Here is a 21,759-nt window from a genome sequence, read left to right on the forward strand (position 1 = left end):
GGGGCCAGGAGCCAAGGCTGCAGTGGAGAAAAGATTGCTGAAGTGAGAACAGTATATACAAGGGCCCAGGCCCAAACCAGGATGATGTGTTCAGGAATCTCCAAGTAGATCAGTAACTTGGAGTTGAGGGTAGGGCAGGAGAAGAAACTGAAGAGATAAATAGGGGCCAGAGCATAAAAGACCTTGAGGTATTTTAAGGATTTGGACTGAAGATGTAGGACACCATTGCAGGTTTTAAGCTGGGCCATGACTTCAGATTTCACTCTGGCAGCGCAGTGCAGGGTGGATTAGACCGGGGATGGGGATGAGGAGGAGCTGGAGAAAGGACTTGTGGTTGGATGGCATTGAAAGAGACCTTGGAAATAGTCCATAATTTGGGATGCGATGGGGCCTGAATTGTGGCAGTGTGGCTAGAGTGGAGGGGCTGGGGTTTAATACATATTCCTAGAAGATGAAACTGACAAAACTCTGGTGGATTGGAAGATGGGAAGAGAGAAAGGAGGAGAGTTGTAGATTAGCTTGAGTTTAGGAGCTCAGCTAAAAGAGAGCCAGAGCCAGGTCTGACTTGTCACTTCTATATTCCCAAGTCTTAGAAAAGTGTTTGGCATATAACAGGTGCTCAGTAAATATCTGAATGGCTGAGTAAATGAATGAGCAGTAAATGTTTGAATGGGTGAATGAATGAATGAACTCTGAGAATTGTGGCATCATTCAGCTAGATGGGGAATACAAGAGGAGAGTGAATGCACTGGGAAAGATGAGTTCAATCTTGGATAAACTGCGTTTGAAGGGCCTTGGACCTTCCCAGGAGGAGATGTCCAGGAGACAAGTTTGACCTCAGGAGAAAAAGTCGGGGCTAAAGAGATAGACATTTGGAATTACCAACATGTAGGTGGTAGTGGAAGCTTGACCAGCGGTAAAAGGAGAATCAGGACTTGGTCATGGCTTGAAGAGCGTCCCTGAGGCAGCGCTTAGGCTTTGTAGCATGGAGGCAGTCTCTCGTATAGTTTTCTCAGTTGGATGGTAGGCCACTCCTACTGTTCATCTCTTTACAGCTGGCGAGAAAATCTGAAAGGATGTTGTTAGCCGCTCCCTGCAGTCCACTTAACAAATAATTTATAGCATCTTCTATTTTAAATCCTTACGACCTGGTGAGAAATTTTCTCAAGAGCTGGAATATTTTCCCACTTGCCCCTCCTTGGGAAGTTGTTAATTGCTTGTACCTTTTTTACTTGATGACAACAAATCTTAACCAAAATAAATGTAGGGACAGAATATCAAAATATAAGATTAATTCTGATACAAGAGATTAGGAGATTGAATGTATGTTATTTTATATCTTTGAATCATCTAGTATATTCTAGCCCAAATTTAAGATAATTTGACGCTTTCTACCAAAGCGCTTGTGTAGAGGAAAGTCATTGTGGGAGGAATACCTTGTACTTAAAATGGCTCACATTTATTTATTGAGAACATTTTTTTTTGCTTTTTAAAAGAGCATTTAACTTTGTAAAGCTGCTTTTAGGGAGATTCAGTAGAATCTCCCAGAACACTAGAGTTGTTTGTCTTGAATTATTTTCTTCCACTTTAGGATTTAAACCGGAAGAGAAGTGAGTTGCTGGTGCCTGGGTCACAGCTTGTTTTAGGTCCCCAGGAATCCAAGATACCTATACTTTTGATTCAACAGCCAGGAAAAGTGACTGGTGATGACCGACGAGGCTGGGGAAGTGGCTGGGATGTCCTGCTCCCAAGGGGCTGGGGCATGGCTTTCTGGATTCCATTTGTAAGTTACTTTTTGATTCTAAGAATCACAACATTTAAAATACGTTCCTAATAAACACCAAGTGCTGAGAATGTTCTAGCCTTTATGTGCAACTTAGAAATCAAGTGCCATTCTTCTGTCCTTAGAGCTATAATCCTGATACGAAATACTTCATAAAGTCTCTGGAGCCAGGTTTTCATTCACAAAAGTTGTGCTGACATGAATTTTTGAGGTTTTAAAAGTGGCCTGATTTTTGAATAGTAGTGGCAACAAAATGTTGAAGTGTTTTAACTTGAAGACATTTGTTACAGTTTAAAAGCAATTTTTATAATTTTCTAACTTTTATAGATATATAGAATACATTTTTTGTTTTTTAAGTGCTGACTATATATTCCTGTTTATGAATTGCAACAAATTTTTATTAAAATCTAGTGTGGTTTTTTTCTAGTTAGTTTAAATATTACTTTGAGCTAGTGAGTACAAAAGACATGTAAGACTGTTAGGTTCATGCAGGTAATTAGTTTTAGCAATTGTGCCTAGTGCAAGGGACATTTGGTTAATCATTTAGGAATGGGAATATTTTAAAATAATTCTAATTTCTTAATTATGAAATGTTTCAAGCATGCAAAAAAGTATAGATACTGATATAATGAACTCTGTGTACCCTTCACCTACCATCCAGCTTAAAAAATAAAACATTACAGATTCATTGGAAGTACTCTGTATTCCCTTCGAATTCCATTTCTCTCTTTCCTCCTAAAAATCACTAAATTCCTGTTTTTGGTGTTTGTCACTATCATGCTTTCTTTTTTTCTTCCCCTAAGGAAGATTTGCCCTGAGCTAACATTGGTGCCCATCTTTCTCTATTTTATGTGGGATGCCTGCCACAGCATGGCTTGACAAGCAGTGTGTAGATCCACATCCAGGATCCAAACCAGCAAACCCCTGGCCGCTGAAGCGGAAGTGCGGACTTAACTGCTGCCCCACCAAGCTGGCCCCTTGTGCATATTTTTATAGCTTCATTAAGTATGCTTTTATCCCCAAATAAAACAACTATGTTTGACGTGTTTTTAAACTTGTATACCTCACTGTATAGATTCTTTTGCGACTTGCTGTGTTCACTCAGCATTGAGATTTTTCATGTTGGTTGATGAAACTATTTCATTTATTTTTACTATTATATGATAACCCATTGTAGGGTTACCCCTTGATGTTTATCCATTCTCCTTTTGATGAGCATTTCAGTTGTTTTCCATTTTTCCCATACAAACAATTAAGGAGTTTCACTTTAAGTTAGTATATTGACAGGATCTCATTGACATTTCTTTTAGATCTATCGAGGTGCAAGAGTTGGAGGATTAAAAGAGGCTATAGTGCATTCTCAGTATAAAAGGTCACCTCACATCCCAGGTGATTTCCCAGACTGCCCTGCTGGGATTCTGTTTGCTGAAGAGCAAGCTAAGAATCTTCTTGAAAAGTACCAAAGGTAAAAAACTGGCTTCTCTAGCTCGATATGTTGTAAAAGGAAGAGATGTGCACACTGACCTTGGCCAGTAATGTTTGGAATGGCTTCGGAAACTCTTGTCACGTAATATGGAGTTTTCACAGACTTTTCCTTGAGTTCAACATTACTGAGATGTAATTAAGTTAGGAGATTGTCTTACGTCTGGCTTTTATAGGCCCGTGAGGTCACAAACCCCACTCTTGGTTATTTGCTCATTACCTTGATGGTGGTGGACACCTAAACTGTGGATGTGAGTTTCAGATATTTGTAAATAGATTCCCACTACCAATCCCTGCCCCCTCAAAATGGAAATTGTGTTTGTTATAACTGTTATAGAGGTAATATATATTGATGAAATTTTAACGAAACTATGGAAACGTATAAAAATACTTTATAAACTATTCCGGAGAGATAAGCACTGTTTTTACATTTTGGTATCAATCCTTCTAGACTTTTTTTCCTTTACTTTTTTCACTGGGGAATGGCCAGTGAGGGGCTTTGTTTCCTTTATACTCTGAAGTGCATGCTGACATTGGGAACCCGTGTTTCCTACTATCCTGTAGGTTCCTGGAGGCACAAGAACTCTGTTGTTCCTTGTGGCGTCTGCAGTTCTCTAGCCGGTGCCTGGCACATGGCGGGCCTTAACAACTTTTATATGTTGACTGATGAATGGGTGATTAATTGAATGCTGTGGTTCCTTGACTGCAAGCTCCACAGTGTGCCCTCCTGTTCACTGCTGCAGCCACAGAGACAGGCAGTGCCCAGCGTTCCAGCTGTTTGTTGAATGATAGATGAATGAGTGAGTGAGCGAGTGAACGGGGCTCCGTTCCTGGATTGCCAGCTTACAAGCTCTTTGAGGGCGGCAGTCACGTGCTATCTGTCCCTCGTGCCTCCCATAATGTATGCAGCTGAGGGTCTTCTATGTGTTTGTTAAATAATGATTAGCAATAGTATTGATTTCTTACCCTTTAGACTTTTTTTATGTAAACACATTTTTCAGATAGAAATTTTTTTAAAAAAAGGATTGTGTTAGACATAGTATTTTGAAATTTGCTTTTTTCATTTAACAGTATATTATGGTTAGTTTTCCCATATCAATAAATACGATAGTAAACCAGGTGTTGGCACACTTTTTCTGTAAAGGGCCAGATGATAAATGTTTTTGGCTTTATGGGCCCTTTGGTTTCTTTCCATGGCAATGGCTCAGCTCTGCCATTGTGGCGCATGAGGAGCCACAGGTGATACATAAACCAGTGGGCATGGCTGTGTTCCAGTGTCACTCTATTTAAGGAGGCTCAGATTTGAATTTCATATCATTTACATATGCCATAAAATATTATTGTTTTGGTTTTTTTCCAACCATTTAATAATATAAAAACCATTCTTAGCTTGTGGGGTTGTACAAAAACAGCCAGTGGGACAGGCTTGGCCTCTGAGTCATAGTTTGCCAACCCTTGCTCAAAATGTAACTAGTTGCGTAGGACTCCAGGGTGGATGTACTGTAATTTATCAGTGGCCCTTTAGGTTATTTCTGATTTTTTGCCATGTGCTTCTGTGAACAGCTTTCCTTGTGCATCTTTGCATACTTGTCTGATTGATTCATAAATGTACCACATGTTTATTTAGAACGTTCTGTGTGTCACACACCTTATAGGCACTGGGCCTACAGCAGGGGAAGGCAGGCAAAGTCTGTTCCTGCCGTCCTGGAGCTTATATTCGTGATGGAAGCCCGTGTTTCCAGGCTGGCAGGAGGGGTCCAGCTGGGGGATGGGGTGTGAAAAGCACAAGATTAGAGGCCTTCAGTGGGGAAGGAGGGCCAGCAGTCTGTAGGGTCAGGCTCAGTTCTCTCGTTTCCATGGGCTGGATGGCTGACTCTGAGAGATGGGTGCAGATTTAGGTGGGCTGGACTCTGGCAGAGAGATCAGGTAATACTCTGCTGATTGTGACCGTCTTCTCAGTGATAGAAGAGGCAAGCTTATCAGCTGGGAATAGGATCCCAGAGGAGAGAGGCTGTTGAGGATTTGAGGAGAGAGGAATAGATGTAAACAGTTTTCCGGGAGAGCGAAAGGTAGAAGTGACTGGAGAAATGTAAGAGATTTGTAAGAAATGTAAGAGTCCACTTGAGTTTTGTGTTTATAGTCAGACTGTTCAGGATTGTTGCGTGTCTTTCCCCAGCTTTGTTCTGCCAGTCAGGTGCTGGTGTGGGGTAGGAGGAGGTGGAGGGAGTTGAGGGTCTATGTAACGGGCCGACTTTCCTATGCACCATGGAATCTAAGCTTACAGGAGAGAGAGGTGAGAATGGTGATGAGCAGTGAGGAAACCATAGAGCAAACGAATTGGAGGTTCCAGCGGTTCAGGAATTGTTGCAGGGAGAGGTAAAGGGGCTGGAAAAATAGGAGGCATCATTCTGAGTGTAGGATACTTGAAATTGACATTTTAAGATGGAGCAGGTGTTAGCAATGACCAAAACTAAGGTGTGACTGGGAGAGTGGTGGTTGAGATGTGGGGTGAAGTAAAAGATGTGAGATGAGGATGCCAAGTTTCTGGTAGGTTAGGGTATTAGGGGGATGGCGTATGTAGAGGCTGAAGCCACTGAACTTGATGACAGGAGTTGTAATGGAGGGGAAGGCAGTGTGGCAGGGGAATGAGGGGTCCTGGGAAGTGGAGAGAGGGCCTGGCTGAAGAGGGAGAGCCAGTGGTTTATCTGATAGCATGTGCTTCAGGGGGTCTTGGAGGAGGAAAGAGAAGAAAAATGGTCTGGGGGCATCAGGAGGACATCTGGCCACCTGTGGGGTCCATGGGATGTGAAAAAGAAACAGCCATCACTTGAGAGGAGCTGTAGTGGAAAGAAAGCATACACTTTAGGCTGAATCCCATAAATAAGATTTCTGGTTTAAATAAGAAAAGATACACACTTCAAGGATTTGATGGACTATTGACAAGTTGCTATTTGTGCTAATTTAGGATTTCACCTGTAGTTATGAGGGTGCCTATTTTCCCTCACTCTCACTAACATAGGATATCACCAATCTTTTCATATTGAAAACACTATGTGAAAAAGTAGCATCTTATTGTTTTGATTTTTTTCTTTGTTTATTTACTAGTGAGGCTGGATATTTTTAAGTGTTTTTCACCATTTTGTGTCTCTTTTTTGTAAATTGCTCATTTATTTCCTTTTAAAGATCTCTGGGTAGGCCAAGTACCTAGGAGTATTTTTCACCAGCTGCCCCTCTTGGTAGGCCAGAACACATGTGGTTCAATCTCCAGAATATAGGCTCCGACTGAACCCCTGATTAAGCCTACAGGCTTCATTTCCATTGGGGTCCTAGGGCACAGCACACAGTAAGAAGCAAATGAGGGAAGGAATGTCTGGGCTTGCCCCAGAGGAGACCATCAGTCTGAGGATGCAGCCTGGGACTCCCCAAGAGTCCTCCAGCCCAGAACGGCCAACACCCAGGCTGCTCCCTACTTCTTGGGGTCGGTAAGTACCAGAGCAGGCCCTGGTTCTCACTAGCTTGTGGTATTTCTCAAAGGTTCTTCCTCATTTATGTATTGTTGGAAAGGTCAACCGATATCACCCTTGTGGAGGGCAGTTTGGAAATCTCCCTCAAAATTGCAAATACTGATAATAAGTACTCTTGAGTATTATTATTAAATAGCAGTTCCACTCCCAGGAATTGATCCTGTGGATAGACTTGTGCTCGTGCAACATGTGCAGGGTCATTTATTGCAGCACCATTTGTAGGAGCAAAAGCTTGAAAATAACCCAAATGTCCTACGGTAGAGGACAGTCTGAATAAACTGGGCTATAAGTCATACCGTGGGATAAGATCTGCAGCCTTTACAGTGAGGATCTCTTGATGCACTAATATAAGATGATCGCCAAGATATTCTGTTAAATGAAAAAAGCAAAGTTAAACAAAAAGTGCTGTATCTGACATGCCACCAGATACAACCCTTTGTATGAAATGAGTAAAAAAGGAAAGATATCTGTACATCTCTGCTTGTGTGTACATAAAGTATCTCTACAAGGATATATTAAGAAACTGATAATAGACACTGTCTGTGGAGGGCAGGTGGGTCCCTACAGGTCAAGAGTGAGAGAGAAACGTCACCATCACCCCTTTTGTCCCTGTTGAACTTAGAAAGTTGTAGATGTGCAGGCACCGCTCACTCGCAGCCTTTCCGGAATGGCGCTCCCTGGAGTTGTGCAGTGGCTCCACGGGGCTACTTTGTGGATTCATCATCTATTAAAATAAAAGTCAAAGAAAACAAAAGGCTTGGCCATTAGAATTGGTTATTATTCATTATCATATTTCTTGGAAACCTTTTTTTGGTATGTTTTTTAAATAGAGATATAGTACAATGGTCATAGTTATTTTAATTGTCCAATCCTAAATTGTTCAAAATTGGTTCTCTTTGATTTTCATTAGACGCCCTCCTGCAAAACGGCCCAACTATGTTAAGCTTGGCACTCTGGCGCCTTTCTGTTGTCCCTGGCAGCAGTTAACTCGAGACTGGGAATCAAGAGTCCAGGTCCAGGGGGATTCGCCTGTAGCTTCCTGTCCAGGTGGTGAGGAGACTGACCTGAGAAGAGGTGAGGTGCTTTGTGCTCCCACGCCTGAAAAATCTCATCAACTGTCTGATGAGGTGGGCACCTCCCTAGACGACTCCAGTGAGCCTGAAGGAGTGATGGACACAGAGTGTCCAGCCCAGGCGGAGACTGGGTGGGTAACAGGCCAGGATGCCCCTGGCAGTCTCCTCTGCGTTCTTAGGTAAGTGCTCACCACTTCCAGATATGTTTTGATTGTCTGTTTTACTGCCCAGGCTACAGGGTGTAAAAGTTATCAAAGTTCCTTTTTGCAAAGCTGAGTGAATTTATGGACTTTCTGGAAGGAAAAGCCAGTCCTTCACTACATCATGAAGGAAACAGCTAAATTACATTTGATTTGAGGCTTGATACTAACTGATGAAATGACGTAAAATATTGTCATCAATAGACATAAACGAAGGCAGTTTCTTTCTGTGACCTATTTCGTTTAGTCTTTGCTCACAAAACAGTCCCTCATGCATGTGATCTTAGGTAATGAACTTCTGCAGACTCTGAGCAAGCATTCTTTGCTTTAAATCACTGAATTGGATTTCTTCTAGTTCCTTTTGAGTGATATGAATTTGTGGCTGACTAGGTACCCATTCATTGTAATATTGTCATATCATAGAGGTGACCATGTGTTCTACTCTCAATCCTGCTGCTGGCTCTTTGATTTGGCTTAGCATTTACCCTTTATTCTGCACTCTGATTTTTAAAAAGTGCTCATACCTCTTGCCTTGTACTTATTTTTCTGTACAGTAACTTCATAATTTCATATCCTTCTTTTTTACTTTTCATATAACTGTCCCTTACAGTTTCTTTTCTCATCAAAATATCGGCTCCTCTTTACTCCGGTCCTTTCACTGTAATTAAAGCCTTAGATTCTGTCCTACTGTCTTATTTTTCCTGGCCTTCAACTTCTTAAACCTATAGTCCTTCAGTCTTGGAATAGTAGACACATGAAAAGAAAAATATCATTACAAAAATGTATTAATGTGTATTTGTAATTTTTAAAAAATTATAGTTTTGGGGCTGGCCCAGTAGCATAGTGGTTAAGTTCACATGCTCTGTTTTGGTGGCCCGGGGTTCACAGGTTCGGATCTGGGGCATGGACCTATATACTGCTCATCAGGCCATGATGTGGTGGTGTCCCACATACAAAATAGAGTAAGATTGGCACAGACGTTAGCTCAATGACAGTCTTCCTCAAGCAAAAAAAAAGAGGAAGATTGGCAACAGATGTTAGCTCAGGGCCAATCTTCCTCATCATTAAAAAAATTACAGTTGTGATCCTTTCCTGCATAGAGTATTAAAAAGTCTAGCAATGCCCATTCTTCTAATTGCATATTTTCTCCTTGAACAAAATATCCTTAAATGTGTGTCTCTGACTTTACATAGGAGTAGACAATCACTGAAGCAGCTGTCAGCCTGGTGTGGGCCCAGCGTTGGGGACAGTCGGGCACCCCGGCGAGCTCCCAGCAGATGGCAGCAAGAATTGACCAGAGAGGCCTGCCAGGCCATCTTGGACTGCTTCCCTAGGGCCCTGGTTTGGGTCAGTCTGTCCCTGCTCAGGAAGGGCAGCCCCAAACTGCACACCATGATCTGTGTCCCAACCAAGGAGGACTTCCTCCAGCTCAGTCGGGATCGGCTTTACTCTGGGCCCCTGGAATCCAAGCACAGCGACCCATTCAAGAGCCAGATCCGGAAACAAAAAGAGAAGAAGAAGATAGAGAAGAGGCAGAACCCAGGGCATGCTGTGTCTAAGGGCCTGGCAGGGGGGGACCCTGCAGCAGAGCACCAAGCTCTGACCCTGGGCTTATGGTCAGGCCCTCTCCCAGCCGTGACTTCTCACTGCTCCAGAGTTCTCCTTGGCTTTGTCACACAGGGGGATTTTTCCATGGCTGTCGGCTGTGGAGAAGCCCTGGGGTTTGTTAGTTTGACAGGCTTGCTGGATATGCTGTTGAGCCAGCCGGCAGCAGAGAGGGGCCTCGTCTTGCTGCGGTCCCCTGCCTCTCTGCAGTATCGATTTGCGAGAATTGCTATCGAGGTGTGAGTGCTGGTTTACATCTTTGCAGGGTATAGGTAATAATTGTTTGCCACGTCCCGCAGTTGGGGAGTTTCGTTTTCAGTGTTTTGCTTCAAAATATCATGTGAAATTCCTTGGAAACGAGAATTTTAAAAATTATATATTACGCAAATAAAGTGTTTACATTATTCCAGTAATCTCATTGATTTCCATCTTTCCCTGTCCTTGCTGTAATACTGTAAAATTATTTGGCATGTAGAACCAAAAGCTTTTGCATTTTGATTTCTTGGTTTGTGTAGTTCTTGCTGAAAATAATGAGAAGCTCTACATTTTTTTGTCTCGTTTTTTATTAGGAACAAAGGGCTGTCAAATCTGTTTGAAAAACCTTGTAGTCATGTGATAAGCAACCATGGTTGTTTAATGATTTGATTGTTATGGAAGAGGAAAAGATTGTAAACGTCTGGCCTCTGTACGTGAAATATGGGCCCCTGTCTGGGCCATGTTCAATTCTGTACTGTAATCAGCATGCCTAACACTACACCATAAAGAAGCAAGTCATGGAAAATTTATTGCTGCCTCTTTTCAGGCAAGCTCGGTTAATGGCATAAGTGTTGGCATGGAATTAGAATGGGAGTCTATGATCTTATGACTTCTTGTCCTCTTTGTTGTTGACCAACACTTGATCCTAGGAATTACTTAATTTTTCTTTGCTTTTTGTTTCTACAAGAAATTTCTCAAAGCCATACAATAGCATTTCTCAAAATACCTTCTATGAAATGTGTTAGCTAAAACGATTCCAAGTCAGGTTGATTTGGGAAACTCTGGGTTAAATAGTTAAGCATTTATTTTTAAAGGACTTCTAGAACCTTCCATGTGATAATATATATTGTGACTCTCCAGGAAGTGGATATTTTCTAAATAGTATTTTCTAAATCTTTTTGATCCCCGGACTCCTTTTGCAAGAAGCCCTTTGTAGCCACTAGTGTTCACAGGAACATGCTTTGGGAACTGTGGGTGTACAGAGCAGTGCTTATCTCTGCAAGGTGGTAACCAGCACGACAAGCTGCTTTTAGACATAAATGCAGTCACACTGTCCCCCTGACTTTTTGAGCTGGGTATAAAAGTGAGTTCTCATCCTGTCTGTAGGAAGAGTGGAGTTGTCATTGCTTTTTTTCACATGCAGAGAAACTAGATGCTCAGTAACTCTTAGTTGCCATGTGTGTCTCACTCGGACTCTCAGCTCCTTATTTCCCCACCATAAATTTCTAGCAGAGCTTGAGTGGGATTTTTTTTTTTAATTTAAATGTACAGTTAGGTGCTATTTCATGTAAATGCGTTGGGTTTTGCAGTAGCATTTGGCAGGTGGAGGTGAGGAGTTGGGGAGAGATACAGCAAGTATTACGGTAGCTGATGAAATGTCTGATGTTTTTCCTCTCACCATGCCCTTAAATGTATTTGTGTCCAGTTCAAATGAGACTTAAACAAATAGAACTTAGTGATGTCTGTAAACAGAATAAATTAAAATGTCACCTGATGTTGGTTGTGAGTATTTATTGGACCGTTCCTCCTTTGTTTTCCAGGCTCTGAGCCACTTCATCTGTGGTTTAGCTCGCTTCATGACAGAAGTCTGAGTGAGCTGTGAGTCAGTGAACCTCATTGTGTACAGCCCTGCCTGGGCCTGCTGCCCCATCCTCATTACAAGGGACAGACACAGTTGCTCTGCGTTGTGTTGGTAGGTCAAAGAACTGTGAGCTGAAAGGATAGACTAACATTTCCCAAAATACATTCCTGGGAGCGCTGGTCCCTGGAGATGTTTCCTGGACAAAAGTGTATCATGGCTAAAGAAATTGGGGGAAGCTGTATACCGTATCCTGCTATTGCAGATTCACATGAATATTGGTATGGTCGAGGCTCTGTGGATACCTGCAGAAAGGAAATCTGCCTTTCACAGACTCCCCACTGTTTTTTGCGTGCTTACTGTCCAAGAACACTGATTTCATGGAATATACTTTGCAAAACACTATGACAGAATCTGCACATACATAGTAATGAACCCATTTCTCTTATGACAAAGACTGATAGGAATGGTCTTGTTCTCTATAGCAATGGAATGAATAAATGTGTTCGTTTTGATCCTACTAGGTGCCTGCCGAACTGCCAAGTAAGTTCATTGTGGCCCCTGCCCTCATGTTAGGGCAAAGATTTCAGAGTTCATAAAGTCAGGAAGTGTCCTAAAAAGCAGACTTGGGAGCTGAACACCTAACCAGCTGCACACCTGAGTTGTATATGAAACAGAATTGATTCATTCTATGTGACTGCTGTTTTTTTATATTACAGAAGTAATGTTTTTATATTAATCCATATTCATCAGAAAAATTAGAAAATGCAGATAAGTAACATCAATAACAAAACTTATATTACCTGGATTTTCACCACCCAGATGTAACCACTGTTAACCTTGAGATGTGTGTCAGTTTTAAGAAAAATAGCATCGGGCTGGCCCCGTGGCTGAGTGGTTAAGTTCGCGAGTGCCGCTTCGGCGGCTCAGGGTTTTGCCAGTTCGGATCCTGGGCGCAGACATGGTACCACTCATCAGGCCATGCTGAGGCGGTGTCCCACACAGCACAACCAGAAGGATTTGGAGCTATAATATACAGCTATGTACTGGGGGGCTTTGGGGAGGAGAAGGAAAAAAAGAAGATTGGCAACAGATGTTAGCTCAGGTGCCAATCTTAAAAAAAAAATAGCGAGGCCGGCCCAGTGGCGCAGTGGTTAAGTTTGCACATTCTGCTTCTCGGCGGCCCAGGGTTCGCCCGTTCAGATCCCGGGTGTGGACATGGCAGCACTTGGCAAAATCCATGCCGTGGTAGGTGTCCCACGTATAAAATAGAGGAAGATGGGCATGGATGTTAGCTCAGGGCCAGTCTTCCTAGGCAAAAAGAAGAGGATTGGCAGTAGTTAGCTCAGGGCTGATCTTCCTCAAAAAAAAAAAAAAAAAAAATAGCATCAGTAATTGCTTATCTAGAAACCTGTGTAGTACATGTACAGCTTAAATGCATGTTGCCAATTCCTTATGGAGCTTGATTAGCGTGAACCCTAACATTCATACTCCTTTTATCAGAAATAGGAAGTTAGTAGGTAACCGGCTCATGTGTACTCAATGTAGCCTTGCTGTCTCGGCTGCTGCGTGCCTGGGGGGAGTTCTTTCCTCCCAGCCAGTGGGAAGTGAGGTGGGCAGTTGACAGCTGGATGGACTCCATAGTGGTTTTAACTGGTCTTGTGAACAGCCAACCTGACCCCTGGGGAACACAGAAGCTAGGTTCAGGATTGGGTTCCTTAGCAGATGATAAAAGATAAAAAAGACTAGCAACTGCGGGTCATCCAGAGCAGCAACCCCAGCTACACGGGGATTCTGTCACCCCTGACCATGGAAGACCACAGGTGCTGTCTTTAACAACAGTGGCTTTCATTCTTGTCTGCAGATTGAAAGCAATCACGTGATAGCCCCCCAGCCGAGAAAGCAATCTCAGGTTGGGCCCAAGCATCTGTCTTTCTTAAAAGCTCCCAGGCCATTCTGACGTGTGACTTGGGCTGAGGACCACAGCTTTAGGAGGTCTGGCTCTGGAGCCCCTGCACGTTGGGAAAGCGTGAATGAGTAACGAGGCCGTGGAAACCTTACAACTCTTGTGCCTTTAGCAGGCCCAGCTCACACAGTCTCTTGACAGCATTGTGAAGCAGCCAGGTGGGAACTTCAGGAGCACACAGTGGTGAGGTCTGCGTGGCCCAGAGTGGAGGCTTCCACCTGGGGAAGAGGCCTCGCCTTGAAGAAATCAGCCTGGCTCATTACTTGAATCACCTCCGCTACTTGGGAATATAAAATGAGGTCTTTTTTCCTTTGTTTCCTCTTAGAGAGTATCCTTCCAGATCAGCTGTTCTCAACCTTGGCTGTACATTGGAATCACCTGGGGAGCTTTCAAAGCCCCGGTGCCCCCAGCCCACGCCAGGATGCTGATTTAACTGGTCTGTGGCGTGGGCTGGACATTGGGGTTCTTAAGAGCTCCCAGGAGACTTGCAGCTGGGGTTGAGAACTACTGTTCTAGATTTTTAACATGAGGTTCCAATGTAAGCAGCCAAGGACACAGAAGCTTAGTAATGGGGAACCATGCAGGGCGGGAGCAGATGTGGGCTATCTTGAGCGGGGCGTGCAGCTGTCATTGATGTCCCTGGATAGGGTCCTTCTGGAACTGAGCAAATGGCTAAGTTCACACAATGGCATTTCCCTTCTCCCTCTTTTTTAAAAATTAAAATTTAAGCAGGTACTGTTCTGAAAGAACCTACGCTAGCCACCTGTGTGCTTTCATTTAAGGAAAAGTTTACAAACATGGAACTCTCCCTGTTCCTCTCTCACGTCTCATTGTGCCCCTCTCAGCCTCGCTCACTTGGCACTGAACACGCTGGTCTTTTGCTTCCCAGAACTGCCAAGCTCTTGGCGCCTCCAGGACTTGGCACGTGCTGTGCTCTACCTTCTTGGAATGTTCTTTCCCCACCTCCCCGTCCTTTCTGCACCCCTGTCCTTTCTCATCCCGTCCTTCCGACCTTGACTTTACGTTTCTCAGAGAGGCCTCCTCCTGCCTGTATTGTTTTCTATCACACAATGGGTTTATTTCCTGATGACATCACAATGTATCATAGTTCTTTAGTTGTTTATTGTCTACTCCATTATGTTCTGAGCCTCATGAAGGGGAGACCATGTCTTATTTGATTATGGTTGCACCCCAGGTTCTAGCACAGTCCCTAACTCATGTGTATTGTGTATTTAATGTATTTTTGTTGAATTGGTGCATTAATCAAAGAGGGCGTTTGTTTTGAACTACAATACTGTTTTATCCCAGGCATATGTTGTAATGGACTAATGAGCCACTAGGTGGTGCCAAGACCTCATGTGGAAACAGCCTGCTTTGGAAAAACCTCAGAACTAAAATGCTTTCAGTTGTGTGTGCCGTTGGGCGGGGGCGTTTATGAAGTCGCAGATCAGTTAGCACTCCCTTTTTTGGGGCAGACCCATGCTACTCACATACTAGTTTGACAGGGCTCTGTGATTTTAAAGAGATGCCTAGAGAAGAAAGAACTTTAAAAGCTCTTATCGAAAGCATGAATTCCATCCCCCTTATCCCCATTAAGTTTGCCCCTCATGACCAGCTGAATGCCTCAGTGACAGGGAACTCAGTCCTTCACCCAGAGATGCCGTCTCCCCTTTGGAGGTGATGGACGAACTGCCCTTTCAGCCGCGACCTGAGCCCAGCTCCCCTCACCTTGACTCACATCAGCTAACACTGAAAACCAGCCCGTTATTTTTAGGAAGTCAGTTATTAACTTTTTTGCTTTCTCTTCTCCAGGCTAAGCAAGCCTCATTCCTTTGCTCTCCTTCTCCTATTTCCAGCATCTCACAGAGGACCTTAAATTATTTTTTGGACAAGACGTAATTTGTTCTCAGAACACCCGTCCACACTGCGTGAGCCTCGGGCAGGGGCTGCTGGCTTTAGGGAGAAGCTCAAACATTCTGGGTCACTGTGGGCCCTCTCTCAAGTCTTCAGCCTCCTCCTCCGTTGCTCCGCAGGAGTTAGCCGCTACTGCTCGGGTACGTGAGAGCTTGGTTTTCCTCAAAAGCAGAGCCTGGGCTGACTCACATGCAGGTAGTTTATTTCAGGAAGTGACCTCAGGGAACGGGAATGTGGAGCCTGGGCAAAGTGAACTGGGGAAGGGGTGACAGCCGATCCAAGTGTGCGTGATTCGGCTGGTTACCCACAAGGGCAAGTGGGTGCACCTCTGAGTGGTTCACGTGAGGCCCAGGAGAGGGCACTCTTTATTCACCAGCTCTCATTCCTACTGGTCAAGGGTTTCCCGAGGGAGTGTTCATTTCCTTGTGCCTCCAGGTTTGTGCAGGTGTTAGAATGGCTCAGTCTGTTCGGTGGCCATCCCACGGAAGGCCCACCGAGAAGCCCCAAGGGCAGAAACAAGAGGTGTGGCTAGGCTGAGGCGCTGCTGGGCCACAGCCATTCTCAGAAGCTTGCTGCAGCAAGGGCGGAATGAAAAGTGTGCCGAGGAAACGTGAGACAGGGTGGAAGAGTGGCACAGAGCCCTCCGGAGACAGGGTGACTATTTTCTGTTGCTACTTTCAAGGAGCCAAATTGTGTATGTTGTGTCTATGTGTGCTTGTGTGGGGGAGGCCCGAGGTGTCAGTGGCTGTTTGATGGCCACTCTGGAATAAGTGCCAGCAGTTGGCGGTGTAGACTCTGAAGTCAATTGTGCCAAAGCCTGGGGACAGTTGTGGTCCAGCCGCCCAGCGAGCTCTCAGACCAGGGGATCTGAGCAGAGAGCCTTTCTGAAGAGAGTTGCAGTTCTGAATATTTCCCATTGTGTGCCTGCAACAGTCATTAGGCAGCAGATCTCAAGACTGTAGTCTGGTAAGACAATAGCCCACTGGAGATGTTCGGTTGGCTCTCCCATTGTTCTTGCCCAACTAGCTTCCCGCTTCCTTTCTGCTCACCCCCCACCCAACTCATTTATTTCTCTCGCAGCTCAACAGCTCCCCTCTTGGCTTCCCCCATGCCTGCAGCGCAGTTGATCTGTTTCCTCAGTAACACAGGATAGGTTGGAGAACAGTCTTGCTCCTTAAAGTGCGGTCCTGCGACCAGCAGCATCAGCATTGGAAATGTGGGATGGCAGGCCCCACCCGGGACCTGAAAGGAGTCTGCATTTGAACAAGATCACCAGGGCGTTCGGATCCACGGGAAAGCTACACAAGCAGTGGCCTGAGTCTGTGGTTTCTAAACCTGCTTATCATCAGAAGCTTCTGGGGAGCTTGCTAAAAACACAAATTTCTGAGTATCTGTGGTGTGGCCCTGAAATCTGTAGTTTTTGTTAAGCTTCCTGTGTGAGTCCAACCCAGACCATACATGGGATCGTGTTTGAGAATCACCAGGATAGTCATCTTTGGTTTTTCTCACTTCTAACATTCTGATATTTTTACCACTGACTTTTACAAATTTGAATGTCACTCTTTTGGGGTGTTATGAATGAGTGGGGCCTAAGTTGTTTGTTTGTCTTTTTAAACAGGCCTAGTTTCTGGTTGATGAATATTCTGGTCAGGAGCTTGTCTTTCTTCCAACATCTAATAGATACCCCTTTAAGTAACTTATGGGTACTTGGCCGAGCCCTGCAAGCTGCCATGGCCTCATGCTTTGGGGCATTCCGGTGGCGCCTGAGATGGCGTTTTGTCTCAGCTCCTCAGCCGTTAGGCGCTGGACGGATGTATCTGAGATGTCAGGTCCTGACTCCCTGGTGTTGCTGATGAGAGCTGGACCCCAAAGCGTCTACAGAGAAAAGTCAGAGTGTCTGTTTGCATTTGGTTTCATCAAGTGTCTTGGGTCGCCCCAAGTCAGTACTGTCCACTTGCATCATGTCCACGCAAGCCTGAGTGGCCTTCAAGAAAGCAGCTCCAATCCTTTGACCTGGGAGCCTTGGCTGGGGCGTCTGTGGTGGTACCCACCCTCATGAGGGTGGAAAGGCTCAGCGGGCTTGGCGCCAACTGGCCAGGAGCACAGAGCACTGCGAGGCGACAGGAGGGAGGCTGAAGACTTCTGGGCGGCCCTGCCAGGCTGAGCGGTTACAAGGTGGCAGGAGGCTCCAAACCAAAAGGAAGATTTTCTTAGAAGGTCCTCCTGGACCCTGCGCTCTCACGTAAAGCCTAAATATCTCATCCCATAAAATTGCTTTATGTGTACTTAATGGTTTTCTGCCTGTGAGTGGCCTGCTGAGCTATCCCTTAGGAACAAAGCAGAGAGAAGGGAGGAATTGCTTCTTACCAAGGGCAGAGCTTGGCTCCCCAAAAAACTTGCCATTCATTCAGGTAAACATCTGGGTGGGGGGAAGGTACCCCCCACTGAGAAGGATATGGCAGCCAAGGGGAAGCTGACCTTCAGCATGAGGTCAATGAGGGTTGGGGTTTGGGGTTTTGTTTTCCTGACCAGCATCATCATAAACAGAGGGCTCTGCCCTTCTCAGCCCCCAGAGGCCAGAGGTGAGGGTGGCCGTGGGTTGGGTGTCTGCCATGTTTCCGGTCAGAATCTGTGGACACTTCCCCAAGTCTGAGGGGGAATGGAGAATGGGAGGAGGGGAGCATGGTGGCCATGGAGTCAGGCTGGCAGCAGGAACAGTGAGGGAGCCCCAAACCCCAGCATGCTGTCTCCCTCATGATGGCCACCAGGGTTCCTCAGCCTGTATCTCCCTGAGGTGTGAGAAAAATTAGTTCTACCAGTTTGGCATGTGGGATGGATTTTCTGTTTCCAAGTCCTTCATTCAGTCACTAGTAATAATAAAGAGGAGCACTGACTGAGCACTCACTATACCCTAGGCTTTCTGTGCAATATTCCATTTAATATTTACAACCACACTCTTATTATTGTCTTTCTTTTATAGGTGAGGAAACTGAGGCTTACAGAGGCTCAGTAATTTGTTGTAAAGACAGATTGGGGGTTTGGGTCGAAGTCAACTGACTTCGGGTCTGAGCTCACAGCCTCACACCATGCTGTGCTTCCTCTCATCCTTCATCCATCTGGGCCATCAGAAACGTGTCTGTTGTTCTGTGCCAGACCCTGGGGGGCTCAGATACAAACATGGATCAGGCGTTGACTTGTCCTTATGCAGTTCAAGGTCAACAACTTGCTGCTTTGGTGCCACATGAAGAGTGCTGAGGATTTTGGCCCTTGGTCTGGCATAGGAATCAAGTCTTTCTCATCTTAATGTTTTCCTAGAAAAGATGGCCCTGGAGTCTCAATAGATTTATTTCATCTGTGTTTCTCTCTCTTAGTTTTGCCCTGATATGCCGCTGTTATTTACGATTCGAGCACCACCCAAGCTATTCATCTTGCCATTGTTGGGCGTTTATGAAAGGCCCGTGATTACATCTCCCATTTGGCCCGCTCATGTTTAAAACATGAGCAAACAGCCAAAAGCAAAACAAAAAAACACACGCACAGCCACCCCTCCACCCAGAAAGGAGTGGGTACACCGCATAGCATTCTCTTTCTGAACCCAGAGAGTCGTTTCCTCCCGCTCTGCCCAGTGTTGGTCTTCGAAGGCTCTACTCATTTAATTCTTTTAATCTTGCCGTAAATCAGTGGGCCTGGCTCCCCAGCCTGCATCACTCTGAGCCTGCTGCTCGCTTGGCCGCTCATGCAGCCCCTTTGGTCACAGTTATTCAGTCCCAACGAGGATTAATGTTAATCTCCTGCTCATGTGAATGACTCAAGAGTTATTCTTTCCATCTGTCACCCCCAAGGCCAGAGTTCTTTGTCCTTTCTTTCTCCTACCCGGAGGTCTCTGAGGGCAAATGGTGACAACCTCCTGACCATGGACATGTGCAGGGTGACCCTTGGGCAGCTTTCCCACAGGGTGTGTGAAAGGCACGTACTGTCAAGTGCTGGGTTGGGAGCTGAAAGGCCCTTAGCAGGTGTCTTGTCCAACCTCCTCCCTCATTTTGCCGAGGAAGAAACTGAGCTCCAAAGAGAAGCCACGCATCCAAAGTCGCCTAGTCACACAGCTGCTCGGTAACAGAGCTGGGACCAGAACCCAGGTCTCTGGATGGCTCAGGTGCTTCTCAGGACCAACTTTCTGAATAAAGCACTTTTCAGAAAGAGTCTAAATCCAGAGAGGAAGAGAGCAGAGAGCAGGTTGCTGTGCCGCATTTGAGTTCTACGTCTCGTCCTTCTTGCTCTTCTTTGATCTTCCCAAGTTGTCTCCGGCAGTTCTGCCCTCTGCGTTTCTTCTTTCAAGGAGCTGCCTGGTATGCTGGCGAGAACAGGAGGATTGGCTTCAAGTCCTGTCATTCCTTTGCTGCAAGATCCTGAGCAAGTCATGTAAGCAATCTGACTCTCAGTGTTCTTGTCAATAAAATGGAAATAATATTAATGTCCACCTCACTATTTTGAAGCAAGACTTAAGTGGAGTAATAGAACCATAAGTACTTTGTATTCATCTTTGTTGAGTACTTGCAAGGTGCCACTCAAGGAGCCTTAGCTTCTTTTATATGGATTATGTCTTTTAATCCTCAGAACAGTTCTATGAGTTGTATAATCTGCATTTTTACAGAGAGGGAAACTGAGGCTCAGCGAGGCAAGGGAACTGCTCAGGTCCCACAGCTAGTGGGGACCAAACCCATAGCTGTCAGTGTGCTTAACCAATCTCCTGGTTTCTCACAGTGACCCTTCTTCGATAGGCACTTGTCAAACAGGGGTTTAAGGTATCAAAATAAGCAGAGTCAAAGCATTGCCTATCCATTCTCAGAGACTTCATAGGGGGAAGGAGGTGGGGCTGAGAATGACCAGCTCAGGATGCCTGTTTTCCTCCAAACTGTGGGGATGAGAAGATCATCTTAATGGCAGGAGCGAGGGGGCTCCGCCGCGCCGTCCAAGAAGGTGCAGTTCCCAGTCCTGGCCGCGGGGTGGCGCCATGGACCGACGCTGGCTCCCAGAGGTCCCGGGGACAGGAGCCTGAGTGCAGTCCCCGGACTGCTGTGGAGGGAGGCGTTCTGAGAATCAGGACAGCGAGCCCTGGAGGGGCATTCAGTTTTGTTGTTCAGTGCTGCAGCCCGGGAACCGGGGGAGGTTTACGTTCCTTTCGATAGAACAGGCATTTGTGGAACTCTAGCCACAGATCCGGCCCTAGGCTTTGGGGAACCCAGGGACGTATATGACCAGGTCTGCCCCTGTCCCTGGGAGCTCACAGTCCACCTGGAGAGGCAGATGCGGACACTGTTCCTCCCTTCAAAACGAGCACGAAGAAAGCTGGACAGTTTTTCATGGCCTTAAAAAAGAAGTTAAAACTTGTATTTTCTTTACCAAGAGCAAAGAGCACTTCCTGTTTTCCCAGACCCTCACCCATCCCTGGCTGCTGGCTGAGAGGGACCCATGCCCCGTAGAGAATCCTGGGGCTGAGATGAAAGTTTTGAAGACCAGTGAAGGGTCCTTCTCACTAAGGGCATCCTACGCTTCAAAACCTGTCCCCCGCCTCACCTGGGCCAGGCCTCTGCCTCATTTAACCTGGCGAGCTCCCCTTCTTCCTCAAAATGCTAGCCATTCTGCCCTTTTTATGTTACTTTTCCTGAATGCTCCAGAATTAACCACTCCCTCCTCTGTATTGTGTACCCTCCAATAATTGCACACTTATCACATTGTGTAGTAATCTGTCTGTTTACACGTCTGCCCTGCTAGACTAAAATGTCCCTGAGGGCAGCGTCCCTGGGCTTGGGCACCCAGCATAGTGCCAGGCAAGTAGAATGTGCTCTCTAGGCACTGGTTCAATTGAGTTACTCGAGAGGATTTTTAACAGTTATTACCTGGTTCAATCCTGACAACACCCTGTGCACTTGGTAGTATCTGCGTTATTTTATAGAGGAGGCGATGCTAGTTGCTGCAGCAGGTAAACCCTGAAATCCCCACGGCTTAACACATCAGAAGTGGTGTCTCACGTCACAGTCTGACGTGACTTGGACAGCCTTCTTCTGCCTCGAAGTGGCTTCATCTAGAATACATGTCTCCAAGACTGCTGTCTTAGTCAGCTCGGGCTGCTACAACAAAATCCACGGTGGGGTGGCTTAAACAGCAGGCATTTATTTCTTAGATTTCTGGAGGACGGGAAGTCCAAGACCAAGGTGCCAGTAGATTTGGTTCCTGGTGAGGACTCCCGTCCTAGCTTTGCGGTTGGCCACCTTCTTGCTGTGTCATCACATGTTGAACAGAGAGAGAGAGCCAGCAAGCTCTGCTCTCTCCTCCTATTCTCACAAGGACACTGATTCCATTATGGGGGTCCTACTGTCA

At 45.5% G+C, this 21,759-nt stretch overlaps 1 protein-coding gene and 1 long non-coding RNA gene across 2 annotated transcripts in view; both read left to right on the forward strand.

Moving 5' to 3' along the window:
- POP1 (POP1 homolog, ribonuclease P/MRP subunit) overlaps positions 1 to 11,417 on the forward strand; it is a 34,926-nt gene extending 23,509 nt beyond the window's left edge. The window contains exons 13-16 of the mRNA XM_001915352.5: positions 1,592 to 1,783; positions 3,094 to 3,248; positions 7,700 to 8,041; positions 9,256 to 11,417. Of these exons, the coding sequence (XP_001915387.2) occupies positions 1,592 to 1,783; positions 3,094 to 3,248; positions 7,700 to 8,041; positions 9,256 to 9,910 (1,344 nt within the window). The 3' untranslated portion in view covers positions 9,911 to 11,417. The remainder of the gene's footprint in view (positions 1 to 1,591; positions 1,784 to 3,093; positions 3,249 to 7,699; positions 8,042 to 9,255) is intronic.
- Positions 11,418 to 15,821: 4,404 nt separating this feature from the next.
- Positions 15,822 to 17,020, forward strand: LOC138915412 (uncharacterized). The gene is made up of 2 exons (XR_011421324.1): positions 15,822 to 16,035; positions 16,462 to 17,020. It is a non-coding gene; the product is annotated as an uncharacterized lncRNA (long non-coding RNA).
- Positions 17,021 to 21,759: the final 4,739 nt, after the last annotated feature.

Source organism: Equus caballus, chromosome 9 (assembly GCF_041296265.1).
Source record: "Equus caballus isolate H_3958 breed thoroughbred chromosome 9, TB-T2T, whole genome shotgun sequence".
Taxonomy (NCBI): domain Eukaryota; kingdom Metazoa; phylum Chordata; class Mammalia; order Perissodactyla; family Equidae; genus Equus; species Equus caballus.